At 46.0% G+C, this 27,742-nt stretch overlaps 2 protein-coding genes across 4 annotated transcripts; one reads left to right on the forward strand and one right to left on the reverse strand.

Annotated features, from left to right (window-relative positions):
• Nucleotides 1–168: 168 nt before the first annotated feature.
• On the reverse strand, nucleotides 169–6,453 carry wbp1 (WW domain binding protein 1). 3 transcript variants are annotated; one of them, XM_028971271.1, is made up of 4 exons: nucleotides 5,618–6,453; nucleotides 5,049–5,151; nucleotides 4,762–4,929; nucleotides 169–4,223 (listed from the first exon to the last, which is right to left on the reverse strand). In XM_028971271.1, exons 1-4 carry the CDS (start codon nucleotides 5,669–5,671, stop codon nucleotides 3,715–3,717), a joined length of 834 nt encoding a protein of 277 aa, XP_028827104.1. In that variant the 5' UTR covers nucleotides 5,672–6,453; the 3' UTR covers nucleotides 169–3,714. The 3 variants fall into 3 exon arrangements, with proteins under 3 accessions (XP_028827104.1, XP_028827103.1, XP_028827102.1); XM_028971270.1 differs by having other exon boundaries at nucleotides 5,986–6,450; XM_028971269.1 differs by having other exon boundaries at nucleotides 5,049–6,451.
• Nucleotides 6,352–17,547, forward strand: LOC114785275 (ADP-ribosylation factor-like protein 3). Its single transcript, XM_028971272.1, has 6 exons — nucleotides 6,352–6,680; nucleotides 8,105–8,248; nucleotides 8,513–8,629; nucleotides 8,718–8,768; nucleotides 9,273–9,458; nucleotides 17,143–17,547. Exons 1-6 carry the CDS (start codon nucleotides 6,678–6,680, stop codon nucleotides 17,188–17,190), a joined length of 549 nt encoding a protein of 182 aa, XP_028827105.1. The 5' UTR covers nucleotides 6,352–6,677; the 3' UTR covers nucleotides 17,191–17,547.
• The last annotated feature ends 10,195 nt before the right edge of the window (nucleotides 17,548–27,742 follow it).

The following is a 27,742-nucleotide window of genomic DNA, read 5'->3' on the forward strand; positions in this document are numbered from 1 at the left end:
TATTTATTGCAAAATATGAGCTAGTGCTCATAAATAATTCCTACTGTTGCACGCCAGTGCCGTTAACGGATGGCCCTCATTCTCACACTGCGCTCACAGTTCAACGCCCAGAGGGCGTCGAGGCGCTCGTCTCCTGCCGACTGCCCCACCAAGAACAAAGACGACAGATTCAAGTGCCAACGTATTCATTTTATTACAAAAATACAATACAAATGATGAGCAAAGAGTACACAGCAGACCTCTGACCGTATCATAGTATCAGAATGTACCACACACTTCAGTGCTTGCATTTCCTTTTTTTTTAAGATTTTATTTTATTTTAAATCTACAGTAGGGGGGAGGTGAGATGGGTCTGCACTCATGAATGACCACTTCCTGTTCAAGTTTGCTGTTTTTGTCTCCCTTTCCTGTTTTGGCAAATCTTTCCACACAAAAAAATCTGCAACGTTCACCAACTCTGCAACATTCCCATTCACGAATAAGCGTCAAACCTGAATAATGGAAATTAAATATGCGGGATATATATTGCTTAACTGGACGTCGCTGGTAACGAAATGGCTGTACAGTATTAAATGAAATGTGAAATGCATTTCACAACAGAAACTCGCCAACGCTGATGCAGCAACAGACGCGCCTCATCTACAGGCTTCCACTGCAAATCCACGTCTACTCCGACGACAAACGAGGCAACGGGTCAAGTGTCAATAGCGGAAGGCCTTCGGTCCGCCTCTCGCTGCATCCACAGGCGGGGAAAACGCAGAAGAAGCAGCTACAGGATCTCACGTCGCACGTTTCTGTGATTGCGGTTAATGTGTTCAATTAGAAAAACATTCACGCCATCCATCCATCCCCCTCTCTCAATCCTTTTTCTCCCCTCCCAAAGTCCGTTGGATTACAGAGCATACACACTGGAAACACCATGGGTGTAATAAACCGTTCCGTTTCATTTGTGAGTTCTACCAAGTGTCCTTTTTGTTTTAATTTTTTCCTCACTTAACGAAGAAAGGTGTAAAAGGGCATACGGTGCAACAGGTACTGAAAAAATATATTGCTAGAGGTGACACCCGGTGAGAATGTACAAAGAAAGAGCTTATTGCAGCATCCAACAGTGTGCTTGTTATTGCATAGCCTAGTCAGTTACAGTACGGGCGGGGCCGCAAAAGGGACGGGGAGGAGAAGAAATTGAGCGATTTATTTAGACCCCCCCCACCACCACTCTGCTGAGTTCTGTCCTAGAGAACAAGGCACAGACACTGTGAAGAACGTTAAAGGATCTTTTTCCAAGAACAAATGCCTTCCACATTTATGAAACCTTAGACTTAAATCAAAAGAACCCCCCAAAAAAAAGCGTGGGAGTCGGACAACAGATGGATTCACCAAAGCAACATTTCATAAGGGCACAAGCACCTTTCTATTACGCATTACGTACACACGGGCCCAGCGCAATGGCCCAGAGAGACAAGGTGAGACAGAGCTACAGGCCACACCACCAAGAGCAACCCTCAGCGGCGTGCGGCTGAGAACAACAGTTCAGCAGAACGGAACATCACCCCTCCTGGGGAGAGGGAGGAGAACAAGAACTAATTAGTAAATATCAGAAAAGCAAAACCCGGCCCAGTCACGCAAACCTAGACTCTAAACACAGAAGGAAGTGTGCGCTCGTGATTCGAGGTGCTGGGGTTACGGCAGAAAAAGAAAAAAAAAAAAAAAAACACGTTTCGTTTGTATGCGTGATAGCCCTTACAGGTAGACCCGTGACATGGATTTTGGCGGTGGTGGCGCTGACCCTACAGTAGGATGGGGCGCACGGCTTCATGCACTTCAAAATCTATTCTACGTCTACACGTCCAGTCACTGCTCCCCCCCCCCTACACACACACACACAACACACACACACACACACACACACACACACACACACACACAGCCATGCTTAATATCCTCCCACAACGCGTTTCATCCACAGAATTACACAGAAGACAAATAAATAAAAAAGGTGGCTCTATGTCTACATACGGACTAGAAAGGGACACAAAATATGAAACACTAACAACAGAACCACAATTCTGCTCTTTCACTTTCACGCTTGCCGTTTAAAGCTCGGGCCACAAGAATCACGCTGTTTCCTGTCACTGTACTCGCGTCGAGGTGCTTTAAACGTCGAGCCGAAAGGTCACACACACACACACACACACACACACACACACACACACACACACACACACACACAATGAAAAGCCTCGTTTGTCCTCTTCCACAGGACAGGGTTCGAGTTCAAGATCCCAATGCAGATTTTTTTTGAAGAGGACAATAAAAAAAAAAAAAAAAAAAAGAAGAAGTTTTTACTCCTGTGAGCCGGAAACGTCGTTTTTTTCCGGCGATGGAACGGGCCACGCTGCCGCCGGCTGTGCTTCTCCGAAGACGTCACACGCTCTTCCACGCTTTCCATAGGACAAACCGTTTGCACATCAGCGACCGCCCGATCGCCCCGCAGCGGCCCCGCAGACGTATCGGGTCCCGCCCCGGCGGGGAAACAATTCGGCTCTTCACGGGCGCCGCCGGCAGCTCAGAGCTGCGGCAGCGGATCACCTCTGAGGTCGGAGCTGAATGGAAACCGATACGGCTGTTAATGGCGCTACGGTGCGCGCGCACACACACACAAAAAAAAATCTAATCTATTCCCTACACAAACAATCGCAGTGCGTTTTACAAGAACGTGTTGAGTGGTTTACACGACTTCATAAAGTCAGAGTTTGTGAAACTGCCCCAAGACGCGTCCGCTTTGGAGACACAGGATGATTTGAAAGCCCAAAGGACAAAAAAAACGAAACGGAAACACACGAAGTGCGCGACTCCCTTATAGCTCGGCCTCAGCACCAGGGGACGCAAGCAGTTCACTGTGGAGGTTCAAGGGGGCGCACAAGAGGCAGCAGTTCTGTCGCCGATGGCCTGCTGTCAACCGGGCTTTTTTTAACACGCAGGCACTGTATTGGTGCTCAAACAAAGGGGGGGGGGGACATCAGACGAGACATCGAAAGCCCACGTCACTCCACAGAAACGAAGACGGAGCCTAGACGTAGAACCGTTCAAGGGACATCCCCCAAAAGGTGAGGACCAAGGCACGCTTGCTTTTGGGTTTCATTGTCCTTATCCCCATTTGCTGTTTGTCCCATCTTTAACGGAGGTACGCATCAGCCCCCCCCGAGGGGCAGGGGACACTGACAAACAGCCCCTTCAGAGTGGGTGACGTCTCTTTGCAGCTGTGCCCCTGTTAGAAAATGGCTGGGCCTGCGCAGAATGCGAAATGTCACCGGGGACGAGCAGGAGGTTAACACCGTCCTGGTCGCCCGGCGGGGGTGGACGTGGGGAAAAACTACGCGGCCCCAAAATCCTCCCCTTCCCGCTCCTCGCAGTGCGGGACGCCTGCTTGACCCCCCCCCCACATTCCTGATCAATGCCGGCTTTTCATTCGAACACATGACAGAGCACCCATGGGAATGAACAGTTAGAACCCCGAGCCACACAAAGCACAAACTCACTACGGACACACATGAAGCAGTTCTGACGTCATCATCTTCACTCGTTGTGGCTTCTCGCCGCCAGCTGACAATGTGAAAGCCGATATATCGATATCTATTTTGGCGTGGGACCTACAGCGTCACTTCGTAGTCGTCGGGCTGTACTGATGACCCCGTTTCCACGCGGCAGGTGCGCTCAGACCAGTCGATCTCCCGTGCTGGCGGGCTGGGCCTGGCGCTCGGAGGAGCGCTCTTTGTGCCGGACCGCCGCTTGGCGCTCGCTGCAGCACGCCGCGCCGGCGCCGCCCCGGCACAGGCGCTCCGCCTCGTCCTCCTCTTCCAGGCCCGAGTTCTCGTCCACATCTAGCCGGCACACGCACACCTCGATCCCTGAGTCGCCAGTCACGTGTCTCCGCCTGGTCCCCGGCTCCTCCTCCAGCGGGACCTCCGGCTCCTCCTCCTCCTTCGGCCGCCCCGGCCGGTCGGGCCCGGAAGCCGCTACCACCTGCTCTTCCTGCCCGACGTTTTGCTCTCCCTCGTCCTGCAGTGCCGGCTCGAGCACTACAGCTGCATCCGACTGGCCGCCGGACAGCACCACTGCTGCGGGGGCCGTCTCGGGCGGCATCTCGGAATAAGGTGGCGGTGGGGTTGGGGGGTGGCCCACCACCTCCTCGTAATCTGGGAGCTTGCAATCGGTCCAGAACCCTGACCCAAAAACATAAGTGTTTTATTGTCAGCGTGGTTTAAAAAGTGAGTTGGGTGGTAGTGGCCTAGCGGGTAACACACTCGCCTATGAACCAGAAGACCCGGGTTCAAATCCCACTTACTACCATTGTGTCCCTGAGCAAGACACTTAACCCTAAGTTGCTCCAGGGGGACTGTCCCTGTAACTACTGACTGTAAGTCGCTCTGGATAAGGGCGTCTGATAAATGCCTTAAACGTAAATGAGTTACATGCCGACAGAGACTAATAAAATAATACAAAAAATCAAGTTTATACTTGATTAAGTCAAAACTAATTACAACACACTCACACTATAATTTTCATGATTACCACAGAGTACAGAATTAAAAACAAAGCCCAACCCCATGGGATTGCCTCACTCCTCCATGTGTTCCATCCCCTAGGCAAGTAACGCCAGCAACAGATGGTTAGGTCATTTCAAAGCGGGAGCAAGGCGCTGGAGTAATTCCACAGAGGGCGCGGTTGTGCAACCCCGACGCGGGACCTACTCATACTCACGCAAGTTAAGGGGTGGAGGGGCGATGAAGGAGCTGGAGGCTCCCTGGTAGGCCATGAGGCTGATCTCTCGCTGCCGCTGCTCCTGCTGCAGACGCATCTTCACTCGCCGATGGCGGTAGGCGCAGCAGCAGCTGAGCATGATGATGAGCGTCCACACCAGCCAGAACCCTGCAACGCCAAAAGTGTCTCACTCATCTCCGCGCCACATCAGAATACAAGTTCATTTTTCTACTTAAGATTGTAAGCGACGTCACATATTTGTGCAAATTTAGACAAAAGGGACATACACCACAGCTCATAATAGTACGTGCAGCACTCGGTCTCCCCGCAGCAGTAGCCCATCTCGCACCGGTACTGCTCATTGTTCACGCCGAAGCAGAACTCCTTACCCTGCTCAGAAGGACAGACAGACAGACAGACAGACACCAAGATGCACATGACACAAAGTTCTGACAATAAGACGAGACGATCGGTTCGAGTGGTCACAAAGGAAAAAGTGAAAACAAAAGCACCGGATTCCTCTCCGATTCCATAACGAAATTGCATAATAACGCTTGGCTAGCTAACGAAACCAACCAACCAACCAACCAACCTTCCAGCAGCGTTCGCGGAGCACTTGACATCCCGCAATATGTTGGGCACATTGCACACGTAACATTCGAGCGACGGACGACAAGTTTACGCCAAGGCGAGTTGTGCGCGAATAAGAGCACAAAGCCAACACCGAAATACCACCCGACACAACATCCAGCCGCTTTATTTCTCATCCACGGTCCTCCGTAAATATTAAACACAAACCGGTTGGCCGTTAGTTCAGCCTCCTGTTAAAATAATTAAAAATAATAAAAATACTCACCCGCGGCGAGCCGAATTTAAAGGGTCGGTTCGCCTCCGCCGAACCCCGGAACATTTTGGCCGCCCGGGTGGCGTTAGCGGGTTAGCCGCCGCGGCTAGCGACGGTTCGCCCCGTTCGGCCGCGCTGGTCGGGCGAGGCAGCCGCGCGAATTTAAACTTCGGCTACTAGTTTCCGGCGAGACGCGGCAAAAGGCGGCGGAGACGCGAAAGCGGCTTTTTAAACGAAAGTCCTGACGTCACTCAAAGTCAGCGGCTTCCGAGGAGCCGAGGTCGGCAAAAACAACAATAGACGGCCTACTCCTACCGCGGAGCCTGGGGCTCGAGTTTCCCCCCACGGCCCGCCACGGAGAAGCGACTATCGCCCCCTACCTGAACCAGATAGGTCCCGGTGTAAAGCAGACCTACAATGGACCCCAGTGCTTTCTGTGCCATCGTTCTGGGTTCTTGGCCAGGTGGACGACGGAAACCATAAAGATGTAGCTCTAGTCCGGCGGAAAAAAAAAAATAAAAATAAGTCGGTAGCTACGTTCCCGGATAAGAGAACGTCATGTTTTGTTCCTGCCGGACTGGGTTGGCCAACCCCCCCGGAGCAGAGAAACGTCTGCGCCTAGCAGTAGAGGGCAATGTGATCCCACCGCTGCAGCTCCAGCGCAGCCACTTATGCTTTAACTGTGAAACGTTTATTTTTTTTTTTTCTTTCTACATACAGAAAAAAAGCACAAGTAAATTATCCTGATCGTGCCGAGCTAAACAAATGTAGAAAACAAAACGTTTCAATCCAGCACTTCTGTAAGCGGTCTAACTTCATGTAGGATGTAGTCGGTGACTATATAAATCCGCTATCTGTGGAAATCCGCGATTTCACCCTGAACTGGGGTCAGCTCTCCCGCGCCCTAGTTCGATCGACGACCTTTAAACGAGGCGTCTCACAAACCGATCTGAGATCAGCGTGGGAAGCGGCCACCCACCCCGCCGCCGCCGCCGCAAACTGTCACACTGACAGCTCAGTAAAGCGAGTGATGACAAATCCTTGATCTGAGAGGTACATCAGCAGACCAACCATGGTGAGTTTTATTTTTTATTTTTTTTACCATTTCATCTGGCACGTTCAAATCTGTCACGTTTTACTATCGGAATATCTACGCGGGTGTCTGCGGTTAATAGCCTTAATAGACCTTTTAGCACGAATAGCCACTGAGAGACGAGGGCTTAGCATAGCAGAGCTAGACAGGCGCCGAGGTAATTCGCAACACTGGAAACGCCACAGTCTTATAATAAAGTGATTCGTGACGTGGTTAAATTAACCCTGTGCGTTTTAAATCGTCACATTTTCTGCGACGATATTGGGGTAGTGTCGACCATACTATTTCTAGGCATTTTAACACTTAATTGAAACCCGATTCGTTTTTAAAGTCATGAAAACTGCAGGTCAACCCGCGGGCAAGCGCATTATTAATTGCCACAGACTGTGTAGGCTATTGGGTCACGCACAGCTTATTGCTCGGCAATAAACGTGCAGGTAGCGCCTGTCGAGTCGTTGGTTGTACCGGGTGCGCTGGTGGATTATAGGCTGCGCGGTGAGAATGCGCTGGCTCTAGTTGGCCGTTGTTAATGTACCAGAAGATGTGGCTAAAAACGGCAGCTCGATCCTGTTCGTGCATTGTAGGTGGCGGCGAAGTGGCTTCGCGTGGGCTAATCCGCGTCAAATCCCCGCAGGGCGGCTTTCCTCGCCACTCGTCCGACATTTTTGATTCGGCCTGCCGAGTGACTTCAGACGTTAGTGTACGTTTTTACCAGGGTTGCCAACTTTCTTACCCCCGACCCCCCCGCTAAATAAAATCCGCAGGACAGATTTAGTCTTTGTATGAGTTACTTGGTATAGGATCGAAAAGGAAATCGGTGGTATAGCGCATCCCTAGTGGGAAGTGCTCTGCTACAGGTTCAGCAGCAGTGTACAGATCACCTTGGGCAGGGCAACTGAAGCTCTGCGTTGTGGGATCAGCACTCCATATCACCAGGCCTTAATAATAGATCCATATAGAGTGATCCCACTGGATCCCACAGGATCACACTGAAAGTTTACATCTCATGCATCTCATGAGTTTTGCCATGCTTAGATTAGTCTGTGGCTGTGATTGGAATACGGGACTGGAGCTGCCTCGGATGGATGCCCCGGGACGTTTGGCATCCCTAGTTTTTATAAGTGGCATGATGCCTATAAAGTCACAGGTTCAAACCCCACTTCCCTGAGCAAGACACTTAACCCTGAGTTACTCCATGTCGACTGATACTGTCACTACTGATAGTAATTCGCTCTGGTTAGGGGCATCTGATAGATGCCATTAATGTAAGGGGAAAGTGCATTACTCCAAATGCTTAACCCTTCAGATGTGTGACGCATTATTTATGACATGATTGGGACATTATATTGAACATCAACCGGATTTGAAAGCAACTGAATACAGTTTGCCTGTGTGTTGTGGACCAGGGCTTGCTTTCAGTCTTACGGAAGCTGAAGAGCTCCCCTGAACAGGAGGTCCGGATCTTACTGCTGGGTTTGGATAATTCTGGCAAGACTACCTTGCTTAAACAGCTAGCTTCAGAGGATGTCAGCCACATCACCCCAACACAGGTATTCACAATGCGCACAAAAAATACATAAAAAAATCATACATCAGACCTTTAATATACTGAAGCCTTTCGTTGTGGAATACTTACATTCCCAAACAACTTTAGATACACATTCTTCCATGGCATAGCCCGAGAAGCATTTGGTGTTCTCATTTTTAACCAACATTTACGAAGCTTTATTAAGCTCTGAACTCAATTTTATTTATTGAACCTTTGGTGCCAAATCTTAATTTCTGTTTTCGTCTCTCTGTGTGTACATTTCCAGGGATTTAATATCAAGAGCGTTCAGTCACAAGGTTTCAGGCTCAATGTGTGGGACATCGGAGGCCAGAGAAAGATTCGCCCATACTGGAGAAACTATTTTGAGAACACAGACCTCCTGGTATCTTTCTCATTCCCAGACCTGCAAATTTCTTTCACAGCATCCCCCTATCACTCTGTATCTGAATTTTTCCGCTCCAACTTCACAGATCTACGTGATTGATAGTGCTGATAGGAAGCGTTTTGAAGAGACAGGACAGGTATGTGAAAAGAGAGTCTTAATGTGTGCCTGTTAGAACTAAAGGGGGGTCCACATAAGCGATACATCATGCTCCGGGTGCCTAGGTTAATGTTTAGGAATCTCATCTATCATTCATGGCTGTCCAACCTCTAGTTGACATAGTCGTTGCAGGTAACTGTATTATATTGGAACACATGGTGGTGCGGCAGGTGGCAAAGCCTCCCAGTTTTAGCTCCGTCTGTGTGAAGTTTGCATGGAGGAACCTGGTTTCCTCCAGGTCCTTTGGGATCCTGCCATTCAAAGGCATGTGCATTAGGCGAATTTGCGATTCTAAATTGTCCATAGTGTGTGAGCGACCGTCTGCACTCAGCACGATGGGCTCCTGCCACCACAACCCTGATTTGGACTAATCGGTGGAAAGTGAGTGAGGGCGTAATTTAGGTTGTGCAGTTGATTCCTTCAAAAATAATTCACTTATAGTTTTTTTCCCCACTCTCTGTACCCAAACACACTAACCCAACAGGAGCTGGCGGAGTTGATGGAGGAGGAGAAGCTGAGTATGGTGCCACTGCTGATTTTTGCCAATAAACAGGACCTGTTGACAGCAGCTCCGGCAGCAGAAATAGCTGAGGGCCTCAACCTGCACACCATCAGAGACAGAATATGGCAAATCCAGGCGTGTTCAGCAGTGACAGCAGAAGGAGTTCAGGTACTAGGCTTGTCACAATACTGAAATATTAAACTCAGTATAAAGGATGGTACGCTACCACACTGCTCAAAAAGGGAATAAAGGAAACACTTAAACAACACAATCACACTTCTGTGAAATCAGGGTGGTAGTAGCCTAGTGGGTAACACACTCGCCTATGAACCAGAAGACCCAGGTTCAAATCCCACTTACTCCCACTTACTGTTGTGCAAATGGAATAGACAACATGAGACAGATAGCATGAGACTGAGTCTACAACCCACACAAATGGCTCAGGTAGTGCAGCTCATCCAGGATGGCACATCAATGCGAGCTGTGGCAAAAAGGTTTGATGTGTCTGTCCGCGTAGTGTCCAGAGCATGGAGGCGCTACCAGGAGGTAGCAGGAGATTCCTCAGAACACCATCCGCCACCTCATCAGGAGCTTATCCAGGCATTGTAGGGAGGTCACGCAGGCACGTGGAGGCCACACACACTACTGAGCCTCATTTTGACTTGTTTTAGGCATTACATCAAAGTTGGATTAGTCTGTAGTGTATTTTTTCACTTTAATTTTGAGTGTGACTCCAAATCCAGACCTCCATGTGTTGATAAATTTGATTTACATCGATGATTTTGTTGTCAGCACATTCAACTATGTAAAAAAACAAAGTATTTACTACAGGGAGAGGACAAACAAACACATAACTTAAAATCTATATTTTTAAAAGAAATTAATAAATTGATAAGTAGATAACAAACGATAAATAAATACATGAAGTAATAAATGAAATATATTTCAATGTTCTTGACATTAACACTCTTCGCTTCTTATGCCACAAAAGTGAGAAATATTTGCACATTGAGCACATTGAGAGGGTGGTGGGAAATGGGCTTTCCATCAGCAGGAAGTAGAGACACTGCTGGGCTTTCTTGGCTGTTGAGCTGGTATTGAGAGTCCAGGAGAGGTTCTGGTCCCTCTGGTCCTGTTTGCTTCTGAAGTCGACAATCTTTCGTTTTGTCCACGTTCGGAAACAGATTTTTGACCTTACACCAGGCCGTCAGTTGTTGCACCTCCTTTCTGTACACTGAGACCCACCACGGTTGTGTCATCACTGAACCTGATGATGTGGTTGGAGCTTGCATCGCTGCACAGTAGTGGGTCAGCAGGGTGACCTGCATTGGACTGAGCATACATCCCTGAGGATCTCCAGTGTGGTGGTGCTGGAGATGCTGCTCTTGATTCAGACAGACTAGGGTCCAAGATGGCATCTGTGGATCAGTTCGAATTACAGGTGTTCCAGGGTGGAGGGCAGCAGGGTTGTCGTGTAGATTCCACTCCCACGACGTGTTACACTGGTGAAGCGACAATCGGATCTGATTCCGGTCAGAGAATCAGGAGCCTGGAGGCCAGCTTATCAATTATCTTATTTATTAACGAAGTATGTGTGTGTGTGTGTGTGTGTGTGTGTGTGGCTTTCAGTCATGAACGCACACATTTACATGTGAAAAATAAGCGTGGCTCATTAGGTGTCACACTCTAACCGGACCAGATAGAAACAACTAAACAAATCTGGTTCCGCCCTAAGTCTTTCTGACACAGCCGCCCCCAATTGTCCTCTAGGAGAATTGTACCTCATCCAGAAAGACTATCCAAACTGCGATCATCCTCGCTGAGCTGGGGAAGGCGAATCAGTCGAGTGACTGGGCGCGTGAAGATCTTACCATGTGCTTCAACGGTAGCAGTACGCACTCGGCCGTCTGGACCAGGAAAGGTCTCAGTCACAGTCCCTACAGGCCATAGTGCTCGTGGAAGTCTAGGGTCGAGGACAATTGGATGAATCATGTCGACTTCCAAGTCAGAGTCTCCCTCCAACCCTGATCAGTCCAACAGCCTCATCGTATTCAGGTGCCAAAGCACTCAACCGACTGTCTGGTGCTACAGATCGGTTGGCCTTGAGGGCCTTGAACTCATGTGGGAATGATTCCTCTTGAGCTTGTGCTAAGAGGCTCCTCTCAGCAGCAATGTAGTCAGCCACCTCGTACGTACTGTCGCTGGAGGGAACAGCCGCCCCGTGTAGTGCCCTCACTGTGGCATGGATGAGCTCTCGCCAAGTCGGGTACTGCTCAAGGTCCTGGGCTAAAGTATTCACTACTGAAGTAGCTCCGACAAAGGCACCTTTCCGAAGCTCACCTAGGTCTGGTTCGGGACATGTGCTGGGCATAGTAGGCCACTGGGCAGGTGACTGCAGTAAGAATTTGGGACCCGATCTCCACTGATGAGGCTGCACTAACGCCTGTAATGGTAACCCCCTAGTGATGTGGTCTGCCGGATTGTGGGCTGAATTCACGTACCTCCAGCTCGCCACGTCGGTTAGGCTCTGGATTTCTGCTACCCGCGTCCCCACAAAGACCTTGTAGCGGCAGGACTCCGAACCTAGCCAATGCAGCACAGTAGTGGAGTCTGACCAACAGACGACCTGTCTTATAGGAATTGTCAGCTCGGTCTGGATCACTTTAGCTAGCTGAGCTCCGGTTAGTGCTGCACTCAGCTCCAGGCGGGGCATGGAGAGACACTTCTTGGGTGCAACACGAGACCTGGCTAAGATAAAGGCTATGTGTACATTAGAGTTATCGTCCAGGGTGCGTAGATAGGCAACTGAACCATAAGCTCTCTCCGACGCGTCACAGAAGATATGGAGTTCTCTCACAGCTGTGTGGGTATCTGCACAGGCTGGCGCATATGGTCGTGGAAACTGTACCTGAGTGAGGTACTTGAGTTCACTGACCCATGTGAGCCATTGGTCTCGCAAAGTCTGCGGCTTGATCAGGTCATCCCATCCCTGCTCTTGCTTCCAGAGGTCTTGGATAGCCCTGGTAGTGAATGGCACGATGAAACCCAGCGGGTCATACTGGCTGGCCAGGGTCTTATACAGGTTCCTCATGGTAGTGTCACTGATGCAGTTCCACTGCAAGCCAAGCGTTGGCTCTTGGATGTCTGAGGTGCTCCGTGACAGCCATAACTCGCTACTAGGAGACCTGGCCTCCGGTGGGAGATGTTTGATGACTGAAGGTAAACTACTCGCCCACTGTCTGATTTCAAATCCTCCCTCAGCCAGGAGCTGTCTCAGGCCGTCCACCACAACCTTGGCTTCATCTGGATCTGGGGTGCTGTAAAGGCAGTTGTCGACATAGAAGGCCTGGGTGACTACCTCAGCAATGCCAGCAGTGTCGGATTTCAGATGTTCAACGTGGTGCTGTAGTGCATATATTGCGCAGCATGGACTGCATGTTGTCCCAAACGGGAGTACCTGCCATTCATAGATGGTCGGCTCTTCGTCCCTGTGCATATTTCTCCACAGAAAACGCACAATTGGTCGGTCTTGTGGTAACAAGCGCACTTGATGAAACATGCCCTTTATGTCGCCGCTCACAGCAACTGTATGCTGACGAAACCTCATGAGGACACCAAGCAAGGAGGGCCCTAAGGACGGACCAGGCTGCAATTGTTCATTAAGTGATTGGCCATGGTACTGAAAGGAACAGTTGAAGACTATCCTGTTCTTGCCATTGTGTTGAACCATATGGTGGGGAATGTACCACGATTCAGCAGTCTTACGTGCTTCCTCTGGTGAGACTTTAGCTACGTATCCTGCTTCCTCCAGCTTGAGAATTTCAGAGCAGTAATCCTTGGCCTTAAGTGGATCCCGATCGAGCTGGCGTTCTACTCGGCGGAGACTCGGTAACACAGCTTCTTCTGGTGCATGAAGGATACTGATAGGAGTGCGACGAAGCAGCGGGGTTGCATAGCGCTGTCTGCCATCCACACTGACTTGAGTAGTGGTGGTTTGCAACAAGTTGTAAGCTTGCTGGTCTAGCTTTGATCGGGTTACTTCTTTCGCACAGAAAGGCACTGTATCCATCTGCCATAAGCGTTGTACGTGCTGGAGTAGCTCAACATCAGCTGAGGCCGTGGTAATATGCAGGCACTGCTGATGTCCACTACATGGGCTCTGAATGGGGATCATTGGACCTTGGAGTGACCAGCCTAATCGAGTGCAGACTGCTATAGGCCCTCCGGTTGGACCTTGGCGAATGGGCTCAATGGGAGAAAGTAGATGTGGCATGTCCGATCCAATGAGGAGCAACGGTTGTACATGCTCTACCGGAAGCAGTGGAAGACCGCTTAGATGATGATAGGCTCTCTGGAGAGCTGCGACAGGATAGTCATGTTTGGCTAGGCTTAACTCTTGGGCTGTGAAAGCATTTGAAACTTTATGCTTCTCAGTAGGCCTGGATATAGGTGAGACCTCAAAGGAGACCGTCCGGCCATGTAGCTGCTTCACCTTCTGGTGGACTGTCTGAAGAGGGAGAGTCTCAGGAGTTCCACTGATCCTGAGGTCCTGTACGACAGGTGAGAGAACAATAGTTCTTTCTGAGCCATCATCTAGGATAGCATAGGCCTCCATAGACCGGTGGCCGTTGTGGATGAGAACCTTCACAACCTTAAGCATGACTCTCTGGGACCGGTTCGGGCGGTCAAGGTAGACCTTAGAGTCTGGTGAACTCACCATGAGAACTGTGTTTGAACTATCGTGAAAGGCATGGTGCAGTACAGTAAGGTGCACCTCTTTACAAATCTTGCAGGGCCGTTTGAGGTTGCAGCTTTCGATCGAATGGCTACGCCCGCACCTCTGGCACCGTTTCCGGTCATTAATCCAGGCAATGACTTGTCTTGTGTTGAGTTTCTTGAAATTCTCACAGTAATTGAGGTAGTGATCTCTGCTATCGCAGTAAGGACAGTAAGGCTTGGGTTTGGGGGTGATCCTGCTATGAGTAGGCTCAGCTGGAGTAGCCTCCTTAACTGTGAACAAGACAGGTGTTGAGCGCTCTTTGTGGTATGGGCCCTTCCGCTCATTCTTGGTGAATTTAGGAGGGTCACCTGAGGAGAGTGCTGTGGCACAACTGGCTATACGCTTGACCTGTGACTTAATTTGTAGCCAGGCAGCTAGGTCAGGAAGTGTGTAAGTTCTGTTTGTACCAGACTGCAGGATGCCTCGGTTGATACAGAATTCAACAAAACTGTCTCTGTATGAAGGTGGCAGTTTGCAGAGCAGCCTGTCCACGTGAGAGCCGCACATGAGCTCATAACCATTTTGACCTTCAAGAGTCTGCAGCATGCCCACTAGTGACTGAACTGACAAAGCGAAGGAGTCAAAGGCATTTGTGTCGCCCATTCTGAGAGCTGGAGTGTTCAGGATGGCACCCAGCTCTGATTGGACAAGCTGTCGTGGTTGGCCATATTTGTCTTGCAGTGCTTGGAGTGCAGCAGTATATGGGCTTGAATCGTACATGTAAGCCTTTGCCAATTGAACAGCACTAGGAAGTTTCAGGTGACTAAGTAACACCTGATATTTGTATTGCTCACTGAGGTGACTATGGCCATTTAACAGATTGTCTAGTGCCATTTTCAGGAGAGTAAACTCACTTTCACGGCCGCTCTCAAACACTGGCAGTGTGGGCCTTGGGATGCCATATGCTGAGGCCAGTAGTAGCTCTGTTCCGGGTTGTGGTGGTAAGCCAGATTGGGGAACCGCTACTGTTGGGTACATCGGGATATGGTGATTTGTGTCATTTAGTGCTGTGTTCCTCTGCTGAGGGTCTGATATGGGTAGCACTAAATGATTAGGTGATGGCTGCCAGGTGGCAGCATGTAATGCTGGGTTAAAAGGAGAAGGTACCTCACATGGCTGCGTGCTGATGGGTACAGGGTGCTGCGCTGCTAAGCTGTGACAGGGTTGTGACCTCACCTCAGCCCTGGAAGGAATTACTGCTGTTGTTGCTGTATGTGGATCCAGAGATGATGATGGTGTCTGATTCATTGTGCTGGAAACTACAAATGGAACTTGTACAGGTGCAGCTGAAGATAGCGCCATTGTATTCACAGTGGTTGACGTCATAGCTGTGGTAACTGTGAGTGGCGGTGGCACTGCAGCCAGTGTATTGAGGTGTGTCCTAACCGGACTCTGTGGTGTAGGTGTTACTGTCCCGAGTGGTGCACCGGTAGGAAAATGTGGGTTGAAGCCTGCTGCTGGTGATGATGGGGGTTCCAGTGTATCTGCACTGGGGTCTGCTGATAGCATTGAGGTTACAAGTTTGGCAATCTGAAGATCAGTCTCTGCTTGCTTCAAGCGACGATTTCTCTCCAGTCGTTTAGTTAAGGCCTCTCTGGCCTGCAGTGCCTCCTCTTGAGCCTGCTGCGCTGCTTTCACTTGGGCCTGCAGCTGTTGGTGTTGTAATTCGGCCAGTAGGTCATCTTCCATCTCCTGACGGAGGTTCTGGAGTTGATGCTGTTTAATATTTTCCTCCAGGAATGCAGCTTGTACAGCGGACAATGATTGAGCTGGATAGAACCCAGTAGAGCAAGATGTCTTCCTTGTTGATCGTGAACTAGAGGTGCGTGCACTGTGAGATGTTTTCCTCGTGTTGCTTCCATGTGTGTCATTAGAACAGGTGGAAGGCGTTGGAGGGCGAGCATCTGAGGGACAGTAACTAACCTCATATTCTGCTAAGTGGAGGGGGAGACGACTCACTCTGGTGGGTCTGGTCGGTGCATCTGTCGCTGCGTGATCCATATTGTCCTTTATTGCTTCATCCGGCTCGAAGGACCATCAAATGTCGTGTAGATTCCACTCCCACGACGTGTTACACTGGTGAAGCGACAATCGGATCTGATTCCGGTCAGAGAATCAGGAGCCTGGAGGCCAGCTTATCAATTATCTTATTTATTAACGAAGTATGTGTGTGTGTGTGTGTGTGTGTGTGTGTGTGTGTGTGTGGCTTTCAGTCATGAACGCACACATTTACATGTGAAAAATAAGCGTGGCTCATTAGGTGTCACACTCTAACCGGACCAGATAGAAACAACTAAACAAATCTGGTTCCGCCCTAAGTCTTTCTGACAAGGGTCTTTATATGTTTCACGACCTGCCTCTTTGAGCACTTCACCATGTTTGGTGTAAGTGCAATGGGACTGTAGTCATTTAGAAACGACACTGAAGACGTCTGAGGCACGGGCACGAAGGTGGAACATGTTGGATCGACGGCAGTGCTCAGTGAGATTTTAAATATGTCAACATCTGCCAGCTGGTCTGCACATTCTCTGAGCATCTTCCGGGGACCTTCTCTGGTCCAGCAGCCTTTCGTGAGTTAACCCTGTGAAGAATTTTCCTCATGTCCGCCATGGTTAGATAGCACCTGATCACTGGGAGGAGTTCAGAACATATTGCTACTACATTTCAATTACAGCAGAATGGCGCATCCAGAGGGGTCGTTGTCACAGGCAGAGGTTTTAGTCCTGTAGTTTCTGGTTGGATTGTGTACTGATGGACTGTAAGACTGTAACGTCATCAGTCCATTTGCTGTGTAGCTATTCACTGATGTCGCGTACTCCTCCAAGTTGATGGTGTTGGTGCCATTGGTTGCAGCCTCCTTCAACATTTTCATTCAAAACTGTCTTGAAGATGGCTCCTGCTGGCCAGGAGCTCCTAACAGCACAGCACATAAACACAAAAGAACACTTCAAATACACCTCAACACAAAAAAATCCACCAAATAATTAAAAAAAATATTTTAAAAAAATTTGTATATAGATGTACCAACAATCACAGAACTCATCATTAACTGTCAGTCTCTCATTTTTTCAGGATGGCATGACATGGCTGTGCAAGAACATCGCCACAAGGAAGAAGTAAGTTGGGGTTAAACTGTCTGCAGTATTGAATGTGTTTGTTGTGTCTTGAATGCTACAAAAAAAAAGTGTGAACAGAATTAATTTTCACAAACATAACACAATCTCAGGTCATTAAAACTGGAGGCAAATGTAAAGTTAATGCCATTCAGACATGTTGAGTTATCGACTCTATAGCTCTGGAGAAAATGTAATGACAGGTTTGATTTTGAGCATTCGGTTTATTTGTTTAATGTCAGTCATTGTAAAACCATGTTCAAACTGTAAATTATGGCTTAGTTGCAGTTGCCTTTTTTGTATCAGATTGTTTGCTGTACTGGTGAGCAGAGTTTTTAAAATAAAGGAAGTGTTAAACTAGAAATGTGTTATTGAGTTGATTTATTGATGTTCACTTCTGCTCTACTAGCTTTAATAGGTTTATCATGTACACACTTAATAGTAGGCCTGAAAGCTATTTATTTCTGATATTTATTTAATGTAATACAAATATGGTTTTCATTATTTCTCATCTAAATATTTTAAGCCTTAAGTTAAATGCCCTGTTGACATTCTCTGCTGCCTACACTAAAACTTTAGAACTAAACGACATAAAGTGTCCTGCATTGTAGAGACTCTGTTAAACTGGGGATATCTCTGAAGGACCGCATGCTTCACACATACTGAGACGTGCCAGGTCGTAACACAAGAGGGAGCCGTTTGTTCATTCTTCATCCTCAGAACCGAAACAAAAACAGCTAAAGCAGGTTCTCTGTGAAATTTGCAGTGACTGTGGCTTACAACTATTAAGCAAAGATATTTGTAAAAAATTATCTAGTCAGTGACGTTTAATGACGTTTCCATCACGTCAAAATGAAGCTGAATTTGAAATTTGAATCAGAACACCTATAATCTAATGTGTTGCGGATCTGAGAATCAAGTCTGAAAGTAGTTGTGTACAGACCTAGTTCTTCTGTAACCAGTATAAAAAAAACGTAGGATGTAATTTATGACTATAAATTCGTGCAAATGGTTAAATTATTTTTAATTATTTGGAATCCTGAACCACCAAGGTGCCAGTGAGTACACACTGCTCTCTGGGCACCTGTCATGGCTGCCCACTGAGGGTGATGATATCAGTAAGGGGACACATTTCCTTGTGTGCACCACGTGCTTCACTTTCACTTTCATCAGAAAACATACAAGGGGTCTCATCTCAGTACCTAATGCACTCAAGCCACCTCTGGCAAGCAAATGGAGGGCTGTGCGGCCTGTAATCCCAACCCCCACCTGTGGACGTCGGGCCCTCATACCACCCTCATGGAGTCTGTTTTTGACCATTTGAGCAGACACATGCACAGTTGTCGCCTGCTGAAGGTCATTTTGCAGGACTCTGGCAGTGCTCCTCCTGTTCCTCCTTGCACAAAGGCGGAGGTAGCGGTCCTGCTGATGAATTGTTGCCCTCCTCGTCTCCTGGTGTACTGTCCTGTCTCCTGGTAGCGCCTCCATGCTCTCGACACTACGCGGACAGACACAGCGAACCTTCTTGCCACAGCTCGCATTGATGTGCCATCCTTGTGTGGGTTGTAGACTCCGTCTCATGCTACCACTAGAGTGAAAGCACCGCCAGAATGCAAAAGTGACCAAAACACCAGCCAGAAAGCACAGGAACTTAGAATGGTCTGTGGTCACCACAAGCAGAACCACGCATTTATTGGGGATGTCTTGTTACTTGCCTGTAATTTACACCAGTTGTCTATTCCATTTGCACAACAGCATGTGAAATTGATTGTCAATCAGAGTTGCTTTCTAATTGGACAGTTTGATTTCACAGAAGTGTGACTGACTTGGCGTTACATTGAGTTGTTTAAGTTTTCCCTTTTTATTTCACTTTTATTTGTGTGTGTCCTTCTGTGTGTACATTTCCAGGGTTTCAATAGGCACAAGGTTACATGCTCAATGTGTGGCACATAAGCGGCCAGAGAAAGATTTGCCCGTACTCGAGAAACTATTTTGAGAATTCAGACCTCTTGGTCTTGGTTTCTTATTCTCAGATCTGCAAATGTCACATCTTTCACACTGTATCAAATCTTATCACATTGTATCTGACTTGGAAATTTTCCACCTTCACAGATCATCATGACTGAGAGTGCTCATAGAAAGGGTTTGAAAAGAGACAGGACCGGTATATGAAGAGAGTCTGTTAGAACTAAAGGGGAGTCCACAGCAGCGATTCATCATGCTCTGGGTTAGTGTTTAGGAATCTCATCTCATCATTCAAGGCTATCCAATATTCTCTTTGGAAGTCGCCTCAACCACATCCCCCCCTAGTTGACATTAAAATGTCTGCTTTGCACCGCCGCTGGTTATTCTGGCTGCAGTCATTGCAGGTAGCTGTACACATGGTGGTGTGACAGGTGGCAAAGCCTCCCACCTCTGTGTTGTTTGATTTTTCAGTTGAAAAAGGTGATGAGGCGATGAGAGGTCTTTTAAAAGCTGGATCTACCTTGAACAAATACACTCTCAGTAAGATGGATATTTCGTGAGCTGCCCACCTGATGTACCCATTTTGGCCAATACAACAGAGCTTGTGGGGCTGTTATCACTGTCTCCGCTTTACTGTTGACCTTTCGTAATAATCAGCTGTTACAATGCTGTAGAAAAAAAACCCTGCTAGGATCCATCAGTGTGTTTGAAGTTTGTAGGGAGGAACCTGGTTTCCCCTGGGTTCCTGTCATCCAAAGGCATGTGCGCTAGGTGTATTTGCCATTCTTGTCCATAGCGAGTGAAATCTGCACCCAGTGAACCACAATGGACTCCAGCCACCACAAACCAGATTAGGACAGCAGAAGGAGTGCAGGTACTGTCTCACTTTGCTGGGTACTACATGACCAATTATCCTTATACAGAGCTAACAGCACATAAACATAAAAGAACGCCTGCAAATAATAAAAAAAAGAAATATACATATATATTTAAATGATTAAATTGGATTCATTTAAAAAGCATTTTTTTTCATTATTTTCATTTTTTGATTTAATATTTATTTTATTTAAATTTATATTCATATCATTAGTGCTTTTAAATTTTTAGCAATTAATGTATTCTGATACTGTTTCACGTATTACATCAGCCTCAAAAACTAAACTGGTAGGTCCACTAAATAACAAATACAGTTTGTGGCTGCAAATCATCTATGAACTGTATGTAACGAAAATAAATACAGTTGAATACAAGCAATCACAGAACTCATCATTAACTGCCAGTCTCTTATTTTTTCAGGATGGCATGACATGGCTGTGCAAGTTGGGGTTAAACTGTCTGCAGTATTGAATGAATGTGTTTGTTGTGTCCTGAATGCTAAAAAGAAAAGTGTGGGCAGAATTAATTTTCACAAACAGAAGGTCTTGTTGTGTTCTCAGGTCATTAAAACTCATAATAGATGTTTAAATGGAGGCAAATGTAAAGCTGATGCCATTCAGCCATTTAGAGTAATCGACTCTATAGCTCTGGTAATTACAGGTTTGACTTTGAGCATTCGGATTATTTGTTTAATGTCAGAATGTTCAAACTGTAAAATATGGTTCAGTTGCAATTGCGTTTTTGTATTATGCAGTTTGCTGTACTGTTGAACAGAGTTTTTAAAATTAAAAGAAGCGTTAAACCAGACAATTTTTTTTTATTGATTTTCATTTCACTACAAATAATATGTGAAATAATTGGGTTGAACATTTAATACAGTAGTTAATTGTGTTATTAGGTTTTTGTATGTGAACAGCAGATTTCTGAGGCTACACACTACATGAAAAATGAAAATAATTCATATATTTCTCATGTACTCACACTCAACATTAGGCATTAACAGCATTTATTCATTATATGTATTTAAGCATTAAGTTAAATGCCCTGTTGACATTCTCTGCTGCCTACACTGAAACTTTAGAACTAAACGGCATAAAGTGTCCTGCATTGTAGAGACTCTGTTAAACTGGGGATATCTCTGAAGGACCGCATGCTTCACACATACTGAGACGTGCCAGGTCGTAACACAAGAGGGAGCCGTTTGTTCATTCTTCATCCTCATAACCGAAACAAAAACAGCTAAAGCAGGTTCTGAGTGAAATCGTAGCAATGACTGTGGCTCACTATTAAGTATTAAGCAAAGATATTTGTAATTTGAATCAAACCTCCTATCCATTTATTGTGTGTTTTGCTAATATAGTGTCTTTCATAAACACTATATTCATTTTGCTATATTCTTTCATTCTTGAACACTTTTGTCATTTGCACTTTATGTTGTCTAGATGTCTTTTGAATTCATTGTAATGCATGCCTTAATTCCATTGTGCATTGTCCATACTATCTGTCCATGTTGTCTGTATATCATGTTGCTGGAAAGTCACCAACTTCCAGAACCAAATTCCATGTGGGTGTTGCACACTCGGCCAATAAATACGATTCTGATTCTATTTGATCTCCACAAATGGAGTTTAGCACTTCCTTTAACAGCCAAGGTGTTGCCAATCACTCATCATTCTATTATATATTTTTTTCTTCTAATTGGCTTAATCCAATTAATTAAACTTCTAAATATGTGCACACATTTTTCAAATGGGACAAACGAATTATATCCATTGGGCAAAATTAAGCAAAGTCATTTAAATTTTAAGTAGTTTCAACCGCGCAGGGCATGAATATCCAAGATGGAACATACGCGCAGAACAGTTAACAGGGTAAAAATGATGAAATCTGCCTACATATGCCCATCACTCCATTAGTCAGAACAAGTTGTCAGTAAGCATACCCAGCAGACAAGCAAGTGTAGTGAAGTTTTCGCAGAGTATTTCACTCTTAATGTCATTTGCACCCTAGAAAGAAAGTGCACAGGCAATGCCAGATCAAGCTCGCGGCCCAGGTTATAACCAGATCATTACCGAAGGCAGTAACAGCTCGACATTTTTCAGCTTGTCTTCTCATGCAGAGAAAAGCACATACCCTTACCAAGCTGTTTTCGGTACATACGCACATTTGCAGCGTCTCCCCCACTGCTGCCCTATACATCTCTCTTGCATACACAATAAATCACAACCGAATACCCCAACTATTCAATTACCGGACTTTTCACCTTGTTCACCATGATTTAGCACAAGGCGATGGCATTTCTGCCATTCTATTTGGTGTTTTTAGTGCGCTCCATGCTAATCTGCCCAGGCTGAGTGCTCCACTGTGCTCGTGTGGGGCATTTACATACCACTCTAATAGATCTCCAATACAATTTGCATTTATATAGCTCTCCTCATACCAACATGATTTGGGTGCTTTGCCAATATGAAAACAAACCTTCTGCTGGCCTTGACTTGCAGTACTGGGCCGGCGCGCCCTCTCCTCTTTTCTGCGTAAGCGTGGCCGGGTTTAATGGCAGTCAATCCATTTGAGGGAAAAGTGGCTAGAGGAACGTTAGGCCAGACTTCAAGGTGATATTGGCAGTCAGCTTTAACCACATGGTCATGGAGACGGTTGGGATGAAGTACCTGGAGAGTACAGTGCTAGTCTCTTGTAACTATCTTATTTTTGCAGAGAAACCAACGCCCTGTGGAAATATAGCAAGCATTGCATTAAAGCATAATAGAGCCTGGTAATAGAAATTACAGATGAATTCATTTGACCTTAAACACTCCAAACATTTCTTTTCTTCATTAATCATTAGCTCAGGCCCTGTGAAAGAGTAACCCACTGATGGAATCGCATGTATTGCCCGTATAGCCCATAGGCCACGACAATTTAGGTTTCGTATCCTGGAGAAGCAGACGTTTAGATCATCACACAGTGGGAAAGGGACGTGGCGCCTATAAATCCTAATGAACAATGCGTGATTAGCCAATCAGAGAGAAGAGCTGGGCAATCAGACGCTGGCACTTCCACTGCTAACCTCAGAGTCGAGGGAGGGAGGCAGTCAGGCCTGCATTTGACCATAAATCACTGGGTTATTCCCAGTGCCTCACCCCTCCACACCAGTGTTCTCCACAGGGTTAAATAAAAGAAAGAAAGACGAATTGACTGGGAGGGACGAGGAAAAAGAGCGTTATCAGGGACTTAATTAAAGTGAAGGATGTGGGAACGTCTTGCAACTACTCTTGATCTAATGCGTCATTTGTGCCTTTGAACTGCACTCTCACTGTGTCTTCCTGCTGTGTGTGTGTTTGTGTCTATATCAGTCTGAAACCCCAATTACTACATAAAAAGGGACACAATCTCAATTATACATTTTAACAGAAAGCAAAATGATCTCTCTCCAGAAATTTGAATTCAAATTCAAATTTCAAATTTTTTGAAAAGAGATCAACTTTATGTAATGGAGACGTTTCACTTCATTTCTTCTACAGTGCCCACGGGAGCTTGTTATTTCTGTGGGGGTTAATATCGATTGACTCTAAAATCTGATATAATTAATCTTGCCACTAATAAATTCTTTCCCGTTTCTTGTGACTTGTTTCTGTACATTTCTGAGAGGGTGAACTATATTCCCCTTGAAATACATCAATATGGATCAATTCAAGTTTGTAAAAAGTCCATAAGCTTCATTCTGCATGGGAAAGGCACTTCAGGCAACACATAGTTAGTGCCTTCAAGCCAAAAACCAACAGGGGTTTACCAGCACATCTCTTCAAGCCAGAACTTACACAAAAAGCTGTTTACATAGAACTATGCAGAAAAGAGGTGAAATGAATAGGCATCGGTTCCATCCAATCCTAACAATGAAAGTAAATTAAGAATGTCACTGGCAGAGGCATGGTCTCTTATGTCACTGAAGGAATTAAGCAAATGGATGCCTTCATGTAGTTTCTAACATTTAATATTTTTAACTTAATAAAATCAATGTGAAGTACCGTATTTAAGAAGAATTTAAAGTATGCTACCGATCTGCAGAGGATGTTCAAGAAAGAGAAGGGCAAAGCGTACATTTACGGCATTTATCATACACCCTTATCCAGAGAGACTTACAATCAGTAATTACAAGGACAGTCATGTAAATACCAACTCATGGACACAATGGTACTAAGTGGGATTTGAACCTCGGTCTTCTGGTTCATATGTGAGTGTGTTAGCCCACTAGGCTACTACCACCCTTTATGAAGACCTGCATAAGGTTCAACAGAAATTGATCAAAATCTACAGTAAGGGGAAGTTTGCTTTGTGGGATTTGAATGAGGGCCAATTACTTTTCATAGAGGCAATTGGATGTTAGATACTTTTCTTTCTTCAGTGAACCAAACTGTTGTCACATTCACCCAGCATCTCAATATGAGAACATATGTTAAAAATAGGAGAAGCTGAAGCACATTGGGAAAAATACTTTTCCCTCTCACATTGCATTTAATTATTTGTGTCAATAATGCATTTTTAATCTTAAATCTCAATCTTTTTCATATCACAAGCATTTCCGATACTGACTGGTTATTCACCTTTCACAACTATTGGGTTTTATTGGTCTGTGTCTATGCAGCCACATGGAACAGCATTCGGTGGAGAAAACGTGCTTTTAACTCAGCGTAATCATCCTAATTTGAATGGAGCCCATCCACACAGCCATGAAAGCAGCAAGCTGGTCCTCGGTGGGCCCAGGCCTCATTCAGCAGCTCATCCGGGGATGATAACATAGCGATCATACAAACACCAACAAAAACAAAATGGCCTGCAATCTCCTCACTGCTGCTTTGATGTGACCCTCTCTGGTGCCTTTACAGCTCTGAGCAGGAGGCTTTCCAGGGTGCCATGGACTATGGGGTCCTCTCTAATCATGGGAGGGGTCATAAACAGTTGGATGGAGCAGAAGACTGGGGGCTGGGGGGGGTAGGAGAAGGGGGTGTCAGCTTGTCTCTTTGGGGTCTTCACACCTCTTCATGGGTCAACTGCAGAGCGTGCGCCAGGGGTCGACGGAGGGGCCGTCAAGGCAGGGGGTCCATGTTTCTGTTTGATGGAGAAAGGAGCAGACAGAGATAGGATGCAGGTCAGGAGACTGAACCCTTGCATCAAAATGAATTGCAGTGTAAACATGCTGTGGCCACAGGGGTGGGGTACGGGCTGCTGTTGCTGTAACATTCGTGTCACAGAAGCTGCTCTGCACTGACAGCTGGGCTTCAGTGGGGCTGCTGGCTCAGCACTGGCCATTTTACATTCAGTCTATTCACATATTCACTCTTATAAGGTCCTCATTAGGAGCAAACATTACAAAAACTGCCCATAATGTTAGTGCATCTTCCCAGTCAAAATGTTCTTCATGTAGAAATGTGATGTACAGGGTTGTGTGTGAAATATAGAGAGGCTCACTGAAGAAGCGGTGGGAATGGGTGGTGAGCGTGTCTGGGACGTCAAGGAACCGAGAGGCTCAGCTGGGCCAGAGGTCATGCTCTTGACCCTTCAGTGACCCTTAACTCAAATCATGTCACACACGCAAACGCGCACGGCAGAAAACGCTTTCTAAAAAAAAAAAGACAAGCATTTTCTTCCCTGGATTCACTGATCCCCCTCATCTTCTCATTGATCATTTTCATTTTTTTTTCTTCTGCCCCGTCTGTTTGTCCGTCCTCACAAGTCTTCACGGCAATCATAATCTGACTTTTATCACCTCACACAGAACGCGCGAGCCACTGTCATTATTCATTACGCCACACAATGACAGCTCCTCACACATGCATGAAAGGAATGGATTTTTACATTTGACTCAATCCGGGGGGTTACTTTACTGTAACTGATTCAATATTCTCAAATGAGCCTGGCAATATACACGCAGGCACGGGCAGACGAGATGATCTATTGCACAGCCTTAATGGATTTTTTTTAGACTTCAAAAGGTGGTGGTACTTTGTGAGAAAAAGACATAATGTGTGCAATAAAAACATAATTATTCATTTGATTAGGCTCACAATTTATGCCACACACATTTAAGGCTGACTGCAGCAGGTGCTACAGGTCATACTTCCCACACGTTGTATAACTTGGGGAGAAAACACCAAACTATATACACTATACTATATACCTGTTGACACAAGGAGACACAGAAAACACAAAGAAGGGAGAAACGTACAATTCAACTTCCCTCTGAACAGTGCTGTACATTTTATTAGGAATAAAAAAGCTGTTTACAGCTTGATGAAAATGTATAATCAGGTCCTATAATATATATATATGTGAGCATTAAATGTGAATTGTTTTCTCTCTGCCTACATAAAATGTTTCATTTTCTATTTCATTATCTATTTAGTTTCAGTTCTGTTTCATTATATATTTAGAGTCTAACAAGACAAATAAAAAGAAGTGTCCTGACTGAAGAACTGTCTTGTATAATTTCATTTATTTCACTTAAAATGCATGTAACTGTGATATTGAAATATGTGCAAATTTAATCCAAATGTGAAGAAAATGTATTGTACTGCAAATTCCACATTAAATATATATCCTGATCTTTTGCATTTCTCTGTGCGATACTCAACAGAACTGATATGAAAATGGTTCGTTTTTTTCTTATTTGCTTTATGCTATTTTCCTTCCCAATTTTAAGAACATTTTCCTCCAATTCAGCTCATAACAAAGAGAGGGCACATTTCCACATCCAATTTGAGCAAATTAATTAATAGCTATTCAAAAAACAAACAAATAAAACACACAGACACACGCATAGACTATCTTTATATTTCCAATATATGAATGTACAAGCCTGCAGTTAGTAAATAACAGCTAATCGTGGGTGGCTGTGGGGCTCCAAGTATATCTGTGTCTGTGTGAGAACGGGACCCGGTACGGGAGAGAGGGAGGGGATCTTGTTTTTGTTTGTGTTTGCTTAAATATCTACCTCTTTTAATGGATTGTGTGCGAGGTTCTGCGAGCGTCTCTGTGCGCGCACGTGGGGGAGAGAGCGAGTGGGTGAGAAAAAGGGAGAGTATTCTCAATTTCCCTCTAAAAAGAAAATTCATTTGCAGTTGCTAATGTAATGTCATCGCTGTGTTTACCGAGCGTGGATGATGTATAGGGGATGTTGCATTGAGTGAGACTGCTTAATGATGCATAGAATTAAGTCTGCGGCTTTCAGCTGAGCTCCCCTCTCGCTCATGCACTCCTCTCTCTCTCTCTCTCTCTCTCTCTCTCTCCCTCTCTCCCTGCCTACCTCTTCCAGTGTAAGCTAGAATGAAGGAGGCTGTCTTAGACTAGTGGCCACACACCGTTCCCTCTCTGGAACCTCACTCCATCAATCAGAGAAAGAAAGAAAGAAAAAGAGAAAGGAGAAAGAGTGAGAGAAAGAAAGAAAGAAAAAGAGTAAAAGTTAGAGAATCCATTGTGTGTGTGTGTGTCAGTAATGAGAGCGGCTGCAGCTCCAGTTTAAATAAAAGTGCCAGAGTGTGTGCAGTGTGTGAATGGGACTGTGCCATTGTAATTGTTATGGTGATGATAATGGTTATGAAGATTATTATGATGGTGATAACTGGGACGACTCAGATAACTATGATGACTAAGACGACACTGATGATGATTATGATAATCATGAAGATGATGATGCCAGTTATTGCCATTGCGTGTCCTTTAGC

This window comes from Denticeps clupeoides, chromosome 3 (genome assembly GCF_900700375.1).
Source record: "Denticeps clupeoides chromosome 3, fDenClu1.1, whole genome shotgun sequence".
Taxonomy (NCBI): domain Eukaryota; kingdom Metazoa; phylum Chordata; class Actinopteri; order Clupeiformes; family Denticipitidae; genus Denticeps; species Denticeps clupeoides.

Bases quoted from the DNA above. Each gene is read 5' to 3' on its own strand.
- wbp1 (XM_028971269.1), bottom strand. From the start codon at position 5,307: ATGCAATTTCGTTATGGAATCGGAGAGGAATCCGGTGCTTTTGTTTTC. The intron at 4,930-5,048 runs GTATGTCCCTTT...TTGGCGTTGCAG, and splicing joins GTACTATTATGAGCTGTGGT to GGTTCTGGCTGGTGTGGACG. The intron at 4,224-4,761 runs GTGAGTATGAGT...TTTTTGGGTCAG, and splicing joins CCCTCCACCCCTTAACTTGC to GGTTCTGGACCGATTGCAAG.
- LOC114785275 (XM_028971272.1), top strand. The intron at 8,630-8,717 runs GTATCTTTCTCA...CCAACTTCACAG, and splicing joins TTGAGAACACAGACCTCCTG to ATCTACGTGATTGATAGTGC. The intron at 9,459-17,142 runs GTACTAGGCTTG...TCATTTTTTCAG, and splicing joins TGACAGCAGAAGGAGTTCAG to GATGGCATGACATGGCTGTG.